At 43.8% G+C, this 12,331-nt stretch overlaps 1 protein-coding gene across 4 annotated transcripts in view; it reads left to right on the top strand.

Moving 5' to 3' along the window:
- CARS2 (cysteinyl-tRNA synthetase 2, mitochondrial) overlaps window positions 1-12,331 on the top strand; it is a 1,341,930-nt gene that overhangs the window by 1,107,655 nt on the left and 221,944 nt on the right. For all 4 annotated transcript variants that reach the window (XM_069636755.1, XM_069636758.1, XM_069636756.1 and 1 more), the window contains one exon: window positions 2,189-2,312. In XM_069636755.1, coding sequence (XP_069492856.1) covers window positions 2,189-2,312 — 124 coding nt within the window. The remainder of the gene's footprint in view (window positions 1-2,188; window positions 2,313-12,331) is intronic.

Here is a 12,331-nt window from a genome sequence, read left to right as displayed (position 1 = left end):
TAAGGGCTTTTACTCTGTTTGAATCCTTTGTGTGTTTTGCCTTTGGCAGGCTTCAGCCCTGAAGCCCGCACAGGCTCCAGTGTGTCTGGAAAGACGGGAAGTGAGGGAAGATCCTGAAAGTTCCCTGTCCTTTGTCTCTATATGTGCCCAAGTGAAACCAGTTCCCTGCTGTGTTATTGACAGTATAGGGCTGTGAATGAATGGGAACCTGCAGAAAAAAGCGAGGTTTTTTGGGACTAGAAGCAGTCGACCACTGGAGGACAACTTCCGAAACAGAAGATGCCAGCAGCACCCTCCTGGACCGCGAAGTGCTCGGTAAAGCCCTGCAGCTGTGCTGACCCCGTTTTCAAATCGACAGGGAAGACCCATATGGGACGACTTCCTCCCTTAGGCTGGTGGGACTAACTAGCCTCAAGACAGACTCTATTTTGGCACAGCTCCAACTTGCTGCGACTTTCCAAGGCTGCAGCAGCCCAAAGCCCGGGGTACCTCGACCATCTGTGAGTGCATTGTCTTCCGAAGTGGGAATCTGGCCAAATCTTTGTGGGCATCCAGAGGACCCTACAGAAGCAGAACATATGTGTACAGAGTCCATACACCAGAGTCCAGGACCGAGGGATCAAGAAACCTCTAACTGGAGCTGGTCGTTCTTCTTTGGTGCTGTGAAAAAGGCACCAAAACCACAAAGAGCCGCTGAATCGATGGAAATCCATTACTGCGGAGTCCCTCTCTCGAGTGCTTTCGTTAGGGGCCTGCCAGACATGCTCCCTTTTGTCACCACCACCAAGGACCAGGAACAAGGGTCTGCTGCATTCCATCCAGAAGGCATCCAGCTGGATCAACTTAAGTTCAAAGGTACTGTGGGGCTTGGGGTAGAATGTCCTTTTGCCAGTTGGGGTGCTTCCTACCTTTGGGAGGGCTATTTAACCCTACTCTGGTTTGACCTCCCCTAACTTGCACTGGCCTTCCAGCTTGTGCTTCTTGAAGGGGACTCCTCTTGAGTTGCTGTGATTTCTTTTTGAACACTGACTATTTAAGAACATTTTTCTAAGAAGAGCATCGGAACTTTGACTTTTCCCATTGGCTTTGGCTCTCCTGGCTCCCTAAAGGCCTCCTTCTGAACCTATTGGCTATAGTGCTTGGTCCCTTACAGGTTTTAAATTATTGAACACTTAAATGCTGGGATAATGGACTGCCTGCATCCCTTTGGGAGAATCTATTGTTTTTATAGAATATCTGTCTGTTCTGATCTAACCCCAACCTTTCATTTCTTAATAACTCAATATAGCAAAGGTGATACGAAAGAAGTGTTATACTGACCTCAAATAATATCACCTCTGAGTGCTGAAACATGCCTCACATATGAATGAATTACTCAGCTGCTTTATTGTTCACTTTTTGAATTGAATCTTAACTTGGGATTACTGCTACAACTAATTACTGCTTTTTAAAGAATGCTTTATATCTTTGTGTATACATAAATAAATTATGTAATATATAGCTTGGATACCTGTATTTACTGATTTCATTGTGCAGCTCACATTACCCCTTTTAAGATAAGCCTGGCTGCGCAGTCACACTACCAACTTGTGTAGTACAGGCCTGTATTAAAAGGTGGGCTACCTAATACCAAGCGATAAGTCTTGCGTAGTCCCACACTGGTTGGACTGCACTAATTCATGCCTAACATCTATAGTGTTGTGAAACTAGATGTAATTGTACGTATTGCTACACTGAGCCAGCAGCAGCTATTGAAATATTAAATAAATGATCATAAATAATATCAATAAAAAAACTACTGTCTGTGTGAACTAAATGCTGAAGTTGTACAAACGCATCACTATACTTCAAATGAATAACTAATGTTTCAGTTGAGAACGAATTATGTAATGTTTCTGTGTACATTCTCAAATTCGGTCCACTTAAGGTTTTAAAGTATAACTCAGAAAAATGAAATGCCGCTGAGCTAAAGTAAAGTACATCCTTAGCTTTCTAAAGGCATATTTGAAGCTACTGTCGTTACAAGTGAATTTAATTCCAAATGGCGTTATGTGTATCAATAACAACAATGTATAGATTGTCAAATGGACATTATGATGTTAAGAAGTTGGAAAGATACTTGGGTATTTATGTACTGCCCAGTGACCTTTTGTGCTTCTATTAATCCTGTTACCTTTTCTCTTCATAGGTTAGCTAACGCAAAAGAAAACGTAAGAGCTGCATTTGCAGATGACTTTGACACACCAAGGGCCATTGATTCTGTTATGGATCTTATTCATCATAGTAATAGACAGCTTAAGCCTGTCACAAAGGTAGGAAAAATGAAAATGTAGTTTTTAAAGGTACAGGTGCCCATGATACCTTGTTTTTTAAAAAAATAAATCAATTTAAGAAAACAAACCTCTGCCCTCTCCTCCCCCTATCACCTCCACCTCTCTTCCATCAGTCTGTCTATTACCTCCTCTCTACTGCCACTTAACTTCAGTTGTTTCCATTTTTACTATTATACGCACCCTCCATCTGTCTAGTTTACCCACTTGCCCTTTTCCTACTCTTGCCTCCTTTCTCTTCCAGTTTCCCTCTCACCTCCATTCTGCTCATTTTCTCACATCCATACCTCTTGGTAATACTCTTGCATCTTTCACTTCCATCTATACCATTCACCATTATGCTCCAAATCTCACACTTTGACCCCTGGATTTAAATGTGTTTTTCTGTTACCCACTGTGGGTTCCTGTTTTAATCCCCACCTTCATCTGTAGGCCTCTCACTGCTGTACCCAGCTCTGCTGCTTTTTCTTCGGCCGCTTCCAATCTCATCTCAAACTACTTCTCTTGTTCTTTCTTAGACCATCAGCTTTTGTGTCCCTTGTCCACCTCACAGTAGGTATCTTTGTCCCTTCATGCTCGATCTCTCTATAACTATCGACTGGCTTTTCCCTCGTCCACTTCCATAGGTCATTCTCTTAAATTACTGTTTCTATAACTATACCTTTCTTTTGTCAGTTTAATATTCCATTTTATTTTATTGTTTCCCCTCACCTTCTCTTTCTCCTTCCATTTTTACCTCCTTATCTTTTTCATCCTTTTATTTCCATCACCCTTTCTTTTCCGCTTAGCTTTTCTTTCATTCATCCTTTGTTTCTCACTTTCTATTGATTTTTGTCATTGTTTTTCACCCACTTCCTATACCCTTTTTGTTAACCTTTGCCCCCTTTTGTTTCTAACCTCTGCCTACCTCTGTTTCTTTGTATGACCTCCTCTTGTTGCGGTTTGCTTCTTTCTTTTAGTAAGTATTTAACTTTTCCTTTCATTCCCCAGCTTGTTACTATGCACCCTCTTAGCCCCCTCCATCCCCCGGCCTGACAGGTTAAGCAGTCTCCTGGGCTGCGGGTGATCAATGTTGGAAAATTCACTGTGAACAGAAATGCTAGTTTATGAAATGATGTTAAGCCTTGGTGATAAAATCTGCTCCCTGTCTTAATCTTTGGCCCATGCAAACAAAATGCAAGCTAAGAAAGATCCCCTGAACAAGTATTTCTGCTTATACTGCAGCAATGAGAGACTGTGTGAAAACCCATAATGGGGCCGCATAACCACAGGGGAATGGTTTCTGGGATCAAAAGGCAGAGCCTGCATGTTGAACCACAGACACCAAAAAAAGTGGTACTTCCAAGATGGCATTGCTCGCCTTTTGAAGTCTCTGATTTGGAGGGGGGAGAAATACTGGCAGGTAACCATTAGAGACATAACATGTAAAATGTAGTACTACGGAGCAGGCAGCAGCAGTATGGAAATTGACTATTCCACCTTTACTGTAGAACAGCATTACAGCCAGAGAAGCTTCTTGCAATGCACGGAGCTACCTTGGAAGAAGAAGCTGCACTACAGCAAGAGAGCACAGTGGAGAACCAGTGTGACGATCAAAGAGATACACAAAGTGCTGTTCTGCCGAGCTGTAAGTGGAGCAGTAAGAAACTCTGGTAGCAATGCTAAGCTATAGAGGGCCTTAAGGTGGGCCCTCCATTGCAGAGCAAGCAATGATGCAATTTCCCTGATGGCACGCTGAATACTGAATAGTGACCATAATGCTAAGTCCCTTGAAGCCACAGCTCGAAATGCAGAGCAAACTAGAGCTGAATGCTTTTACTGGGCTTAGCCCTATACACCTTTAGGCACAGTGTGAGGTGAAGCGAGTAATGTACCAAGTTCTGGGGGCACTGTACCGGTAAACCGACTACTCTATTCCCCAAGGCAAGGGTGAGCTGGTCACTATATCCCTTGGGAATTTGTAAACTTTGTAAACCTAAATACCCACATGCTCCGGGATTGACACTACAATATTTGTTTGAGGAGGGAGGTCCTGTATCCCTAAATAGGAGAAAAATATTGGAGCTATTTGATGAAATCCCTGAACTACGCTTAATAACATCTGAGGACATACAACTCGTAGATTTCATACATGGGTGGAGGTATGACTATGTCAGGCTCGTGATACACTCTCCACTGGTTAGAAACATTATAATGAAGGCGGCGGAGAGCCTTCACAAATATGGTTATGATGTAGGCCCATGGGAAATTGAAAAAGAAGTGACCGAAGGTAAAAAGGGAACACGGTGGAATGGCAAAAAACCTGAAAGACAGGATGGAAATTATATAGACAAAAATGAAAATTTGAAATTTAGACGGGTAGCAGAAGTCCTAGAAGAATCTATTGCGCAATTGAGAGCTTTAAGCCAACCATTTTAGGACTGAGTCAATATTAAAAATTTTGAGTTGGAATTCTAGGGGAAAACAAGCATTGAAAAGGTAGTAGAGTACACGCAAAAAAGGGAGAAATGGGACCTAGACGTTACCACTGACATAATTGAGGCAAAGATAAAAAAAGCTAATACCTCTCGAGCCCCGGGTCCCAATAAACTTACCAATAACATCCTTAAACACTCTTCTCACCTATGGGCCAAGATTCTATATATCCAATTTCAAGACATAATAGAGTCTCATACTATTCCTGACTCATGGAAGCTCTCCTATATGGTTCCTATTTTCAAAAGGGGTACAAGGGAAGAACCTGCAAATTATCGAACCTTAAGTATAATGGTCGCAGATTCCAAAATATTTGCCTCCATTGTACTGGAACGATTAAACGACTGGATAGAAGAAAAGAACATCTTAGATTCCAGAATAATAGGATTCCGCAAAAATATGGGGACAGACTGTGGAGGTCTCCTGATAAACTGCCTTCAGTTTTGCGCCTGGAAGTCCAATGATGTCCCAATTTATATAGCATCCATGGACTTAAGCAAAGCTTTTGACCGTGTAAACCGAAACTTGCTTTGGCAGAAGTTGGATGACTATGGAATATCTAAGGGCTTGTTGAGCATGATTATTTTTTTGCACAATGAATCTAGAATACAGATAAGATTAGGCTTGGATGGTCTTCTGTCTAGAGAATGCACCATTGACAATGGAATTAGACAAGGATGCATCCTTGGACCAACTTTGTACAATCTATATGTTGCAGGAGTTGGCATAGCCCTGGACGCTTCGGCACTGGTCTCTCCTAAATTTGGCAATCTGAAAATTTGTTGGGCAAGTTACGCAGATGACTTTCTCCTCATAGACAATACGCCCGTTGGTCTTCAAAGACTCATAACAACCTTTGGTAAATATATGCTGGGAATAGAACTAAAAATCAACCCTGACAAATCAGTTGTTACCAAACTCACAAAAGGGGGGAAAAAGCAACAAAAGACCAATTTCGGGTGGAACTGGGATAATAAACTGTTAGTTAAAGAAAACTTTCAATTCTTGGGGTACCCTGTAGTGGCAAAGTTTAGTAGGACCTTTCTGGTAAATTATCTCAATTCAAAAGTTAACTGCATGCTAAACCAAATGAAGAGAATTGACAATAAATATAGTAAATTTTCCCTCAAACCCTGTAGAGAATTCTACAAAAGCAAGGTACTACCAACAATTATGTACGGAACTGAATTTTGGCCTAATACAATGGAGATTGAATATAAAGTTGTAGAAAGCAGAATTTGGAAATCAACACTGTTCTTCCTCCCTAAATGCATCCCAATTGAGGTAATAAGATATGAGCTGGGCATACAATCTCTTGTTAGTCTGATTCAGTGGAAGAAACTTTGCCTCATGAGCAAATGTGAATTCTCTAAAAAAAAATACACTATATTTTCTGCTTAGAGTGAACGATACTAACGGATACATGGCAAGTCTAAGGTTGGAATGTGAAGCTTTACTTGATGAAATAGGTCTGACAATGGACATCCTGGGGAAAAATCCCAATCTGGTAAAAGAAAGACTTAAGCTGAACGATTGGGAAAAAACTTGCTTGATAATTTGTGATACAAAACTATACACACAAGTACTAACAGCAGGAAAACGAGTCACTGAAATGGAACACTACCTATTGAAATTTCCTAGTAAGAAAATGAAAATTGGCTATATGAGATTTCGTATGAATGTGCTGTCAATCAAATTAAAGGTATAAGGGCACAACATGACGGGGTCGTAGGCTCTTGCAGATTTTGTAAAGATGAGGATGAATTGGAAACCCTACGTCATCTTATGTCGGAATGCCCTTGGTTACTAGAGAAAAGAGAAATGTATTTTAAAGAATTCGTAAATAATGGATGGCTTTTGAGAGATCTTCTATGGACAAAAATGCTACATGGAGAATCCACGTCCATGAGAATAAGAGTGCTATCATTCATAGAGCATGTATGTGAAATAGAGTAAAGTCTGTTTTAATATCATTATGTAAAAAATGCTTTTCCAATATGTTGTTGTAAATTATAGTTATCTTGTTAGATTTAAGAAATTGTATTGTGTAAAATGAAAACTACGCATTTGCAAAAGTTTCCTTCTTAACTATGAATCCTTTTAATCTAATTTTAAAAATTTTTTGTATAAGTTTGTAAAAACTAAAACAAATAAAGGGAAAAAAAAAGACTGTGTGAGAAGTGGGCTGAGTGTGGTGGTCACTAAATCCCTGGAAGATACATCAAGAAGCATTTTAGGTGCTACATCCCTGAGACTGGGCAAGAAACATTTGTGACACTATATTCCTGAGACTGAGGGGAAAAAGCTGGCTGGGTGCTGTATTCCTAAATCTGAGAAGCAAAGGTGCCTACTTGGTGCTATGCCCCAGAGGCAGGTAAGGAAATCTGCTGAGCACAGTATCCCTGTGCCTAGTAAACAAGCATGCTGGGCCTCATACCGTTGAGACTGCAAAACATGCATGCTGGGCTCTGAAAACCTTTAGACTGTATGGAGAGCTATTGGGTGCAGGATACCTGGCAACAGGGTAGATCGCTGCCACTAGTTTACCTAGGTCTGATGAGCATTATGTACCAGAGTGGAATAGGCTAGTTGGGAGGGCCTAGGAAGAGTGGTACTTCCTGGGCCAAAAATACATTGCTTAGTTCCCTTTACACCAGGATTGTAACTTTGAGATAACTGACGTTTGTTAATTTGGAGGACATATTAAGGTCCTATATAAAATGTGTTAGAAGCCATCATGACAAAGTGTAAAAAGGGAACTTTTTTGTCATCTGTGTCTTGTTGGTCAACCACACCTCCCAGATAAACCTGTGATGCCAGGATGTGAACAAATGATATGAAAACAGGATTTATTGTCTGCTGTTGTCAGCGTGCTCTCCTACCCTCCTTTGTCATTGGCACAGCTTTATTGCCAGTCTCTGCATCGTCTCTCTCTGCATCGGCCTGCAGTTTTTGTGCCCACTGCTTTTATTTGCTTCACCCACTCTTAGGAACAGCTCTTGTGTGGTGTTCAATGCCCATCGTGACGAATCTGAGGATCTCGTCCCTTCTCCCCTATGGGGGAGACCTTTCCCATGGGGCCAGGCCTGTTTGTCCACAGTACAATAATCCCCCTGGGGGTGGTGCACTGGAGGAGGATCGCATGGGAGAGGAAGCCCCTAATGGGATTAGGGACGACCCTCCCCAGAAAATGCGGTATGCCTCTGCTTCACTACGCCCAACTCCATCTTCAATGCTGAATCCTCCTTCCCCTCTCTGGGTAGAGCCAATATCTCTGTTCTCAAATCAATCCACCCAATATACTTGACATGACTAAACCACCTGACAAGTGTCTTGACTGTGGCTTTAAAGCAAGTACTGTGAAGAAGATGATGACCGCGAGTCCGAGAATCACTCTAGAGAACCAGAATAAGTGGTCTAGCTTCTCAAGAGATGTGATTGGCCCAAGGCCATGCAACAGCCCAGCGCAGGAGTTTAAAAATAACCCAGCTGGGAGGCAAGAGGAGAACTATCCTCCCAGGAGAAGGAACAACAGGAATCGGGCGAGCAGACTGGAACCATAGGGGAAGCCATGAATGGAGGAGACGGAGAACCTGAACGTGGTCCAGGACAGAAGGAATACTTCGACTGCTGCGGAGTCAAGTCTATGGGCACCCCAGACCCCAGCAAGGTGCTGAGCGAGAGGACAGGCAGCCGGGAAGGGTCAAACGTCTGCAGAGCCGCTGCAGGCCCTGTTGCTTACCTGAATGCTACCAGACCCTTGGGCAGGGATACAGCTGCTCGGGAAACACAGGTACCTGCACAGAAGAGACAAACCTGTACGCAGGTTATCCGAATGGTGCTAGAGGTCTGGGGAAGCAAGGGAGTGAAAAAACAAGCTAGAATAAGAGGATCTGGGGCCCTAAAAAGATAGTGAGTTTGCAACCCGCACCCATATGGAAGTCAAATAGTCTGGGACCCCGAGAATAACCAGGATAAAGAAAGAGGTACCGTATATTTGGCTGGAAGGTCAACCAAACAGATACGATAAGGAATTGCGAGTCTGGGACGTGCACCCATATGAAAGCCGAGAATAATAAAGTCTGGGACCCTGATTGTGAAAAATGCAAACAAGGAAGAATTGTATGCTTGGCAGGGGAGTAAACCAAGCAGATACAACGTTGCATCGCGAGTCTGGGACCCGCATCCATATGAGAGATGGACATCTAAAATAACAAAGATAAGAGGGTCCAGGGCCCTGTGAGATAAAGAGAGAAAGCCCATGAGAGGACAGTTGCTTAGCAGGAGAGTAAACCAAGCCATTCAGAGTATTCCGAGTCTGAGACCCGCACCCACACGAGAAGTTAAGAATAAGAAGGTCAAGAACCCTGAGACTGAAAAGGACTAAAAAGAATCCTACACTTGTTTGGTAAGTGTGCCAAGTTGGTGGGATAAAGAGCTGTGAATAGAAGAAGCGATCTTTGTGAATAGCCCAGTGACATTTACCTAAAAGGATACGGGGCTGGGGAGCCCAAATGGAAGGAAAGTAAAATAATAAATCTAGGGCAAAGGAGCATGTCCCTAGCCTTGGACTGGAGCATATTACATTCTTGGGCAGCCCTGTAGTGGAGCAGGGAATTAAGGTACTCATGCCAGACTGCTCTCTGAATGTGGTCTAGCACCCAGTGCGTGGGAGCTAGCCAATCTCCTCCTTAGGGTGGTTCTCCGAATAAAGCAATGAACGATTACATTCTTAGGGAGCTGGATGCTGCCACATTGTGCACTGAAGGCCTGTACCTCAATGACCTACCTGGTCTGCCTCAATGGCCTCACATTCTCCCTCTAGCGATCCTGACCATCTGCTACCTTGCATCTAACCTCAGTCAGGCCCCTTCTGGCTCCGTCATCTGCTTCAACATGGAGGGGTGAGAGGAGCTCATTCTTGAACTCTCCATTCACATAAGCGGTTTGGAGTAAAGCGCTGTATAAAATGTAATAAATACAAATACATTTCCTTTTCAGCAATCTTCTGCTGCACTGTACTTACCATTGGAAAAAAGGTGCATGATAATGCACATCATTTTATGAAAGGGAACCACGTCTTCTGGGCACAGAAGCACCATTAGAACCCAGAGCATGATGCTAGTGTGCTAGCAGAGCTAATGGCAGCTGGGGTGGAGATGATCCCTCCTGTAATAGGCTCTGGTTGCACCTATCGCCTCGACTTTGTGGCCCATTGCAACCCCGGTAAGCCCCCCCCACCCCCCCGTGGAAATTAACGCTATTGTAATCTATATTTTGTCCAGTGTTTTCTACAATGTCTATTTACAGAGATATTCACAAATGCAAAAACCTGTCTCCCCTTTAGAACACCAACATATTTTGCAAGGATGAGTGAGACAATGGTTAGGGACCTGTTAAACTGTTCAAAGCCCTGCTTGAATATGAGGACGCCAGCAATACTCTTCCATCTTTATGAAATCTTCCTTGGTGATGAGGCAATGACGCTCCTATTTTCTTTTCCTTGGCGTCAAACAGATCTATGGCCATGGTAACTAGGTTTGGTGTTTTGTTGGAAGAAAAAGCTTCCATTGCATCCTTAACCGCCCTTCCTTGAATAGGTGTTGCAGTCCCAACCGTCGTCCCACAATTAAATAGCATTAATATGCTAGTGTGAATGAGTAAGGCAGTATTTTGTTGACAGTACATGGTTTGATAGTATCCTTTCCTCCTGGACAGATTCATGTTTGCTGCAAGGCCCCCACGGGGTGAGGTATACCTGCAAATCTTTTAACTCCCAATTCTAAAAAGCAATGGCACTCTTGGTCCACGGTTGCCACATGAAGGTCTTTGTCGATTTCCTGTTTACGCACTGGCAGTGCCCGTCATATTCTCACACTTTTGACTGCACCACATCTACACAAAGCCATCTCATGAATCAAACGTGAATTCCCTTAAGATTTAACCTGCACTGTTTATCAAATGTTTTCGGTCATATAACAGTACGAGTGTAGGGCTGTGTTGGAAATCTTTCTGCCTTCCATAATAATATCGTAAAGACCTTTAGAATAATGTTCTAGATTGTGGCTTCAGGCAGATTGCCATTGTTAGGGAGAATTCTCTGTTTAGGCTGAATTTCCTAACCTAGTGAGTCCCCCAGCGGCTTTGCTGGATTTCTGGAGTTTGTTTTTTTCTCCTGCCAAGAGTGAGTCTCTTTTCTTCACACTCTTGGACATGATTTGTGGTGTTCCTTTGACTGTTAATGTGTTTTATGGGCTATGGGGTCTTTTACTCCATAGGGCCCCATGTGTTTTTACTATGTGTGTTACACAGCACCCTCCGTGCAGTGACACAAGGGTGTCATAGTGACACCCCACCATAGACTCCATACCCTGGGACTGACTGTCTCCCAGGGCATGTAAAGTCACCATTGGCTTTACTAGTCCCAAATTCTGAACAGAATCCAGTACAAACCATCATATTGTGGACGTGCTGGTCGGGGCAATTCGATTGCCCGGGGTCTGTTATTCGAGGGGGCACGTCTCCGTCCCCCCTGATCGAGTTTTGGCTGGTGGCAGTGGATACTACTTTTTATATTCGACCGCGAATATATCTTTATGGGATTTTCCCATTGTTCAAGGCTACCAACTTTAATTATTTAATTCTCATAGCCTCGAACATACCGCCGGTTTATTTATTTAATATTAATTCGCCGGTTGGTATTTTTTGCCAGGACTCGATTCTAAAATGGCGTTTGTGTTCTCTTCTGTGACTCCAACCCAAGTCGAGCCCTTTGTTCCACTTTTTGGCGGGCTTCTCCACAGAAGCCTCTAAAAGTGGTGCCACTCTGTCTGGGTACCACAGGGGGTGTGGGAGGGGGTTTAGGCACCCTGGACTGAGTTACCTTGGTAACTCAAGTCGCACTCTGGTGTGATTGGCCCGGCTCACCACTTAGCATGTTTGATTGACAGCTAGACTGAGTGAATGGGGGTGTGCTGCATAAAAACAGGGCTATTGGGACTGGAACTTCAGAAGTCGCCACAGGACCTGAGAATCCGACGAGGGAGAAGCTGAGCCGACCTGCTACGACGACACCACCGGTGGAGCCCTGCGGAACCGACTCGCCACTTCCCGACGACAGAGAAGATCTCCCGGCTGGAGAGTCTTCTTCCCCTGACTGGTGGGCACAACCAGTTTACCTTCTTTTTCTCGCATCCCAGGACGTCTTGTGGTCGAATTGCCCGTGCCAAGCACCCCGGCAACCGGATAGACACTTACCACTGGACCGCGACTAAAAGGACCGCTCCTTTTAACTGAGAACTCCGCGGCTGGTTTCTTCCCTGGCAGTGCAACGGACTCCTGTCTTCCTCCCCGACGAGATCCTCTCTTTCCTTGGACGAAGCACCGATTTGCATCCGCTGCCAGGAACAACTGCCCCCGCTGGAGTATTCTCACCACTTTAAGGTACTGTGTCTGCCAGGCCTCCCTTTCTAAAGATTGCTACAAGGTCATAATAATCCCTCAACCTTCTGGACTGGGCTGGCCGC

This window comes from Ambystoma mexicanum, chromosome 7p (assembly GCF_040938575.1).
Source record: "Ambystoma mexicanum isolate Mex_15411 chromosome 7p, UKY_AmexF1_1, whole genome shotgun sequence".
Classification (NCBI taxonomy): domain Eukaryota; kingdom Metazoa; phylum Chordata; class Amphibia; order Caudata; family Ambystomatidae; genus Ambystoma; species Ambystoma mexicanum.
Note: the sequence above shows the minus strand (reverse complement) of the source record. Positions and strands in the feature narration are given on the sequence as shown.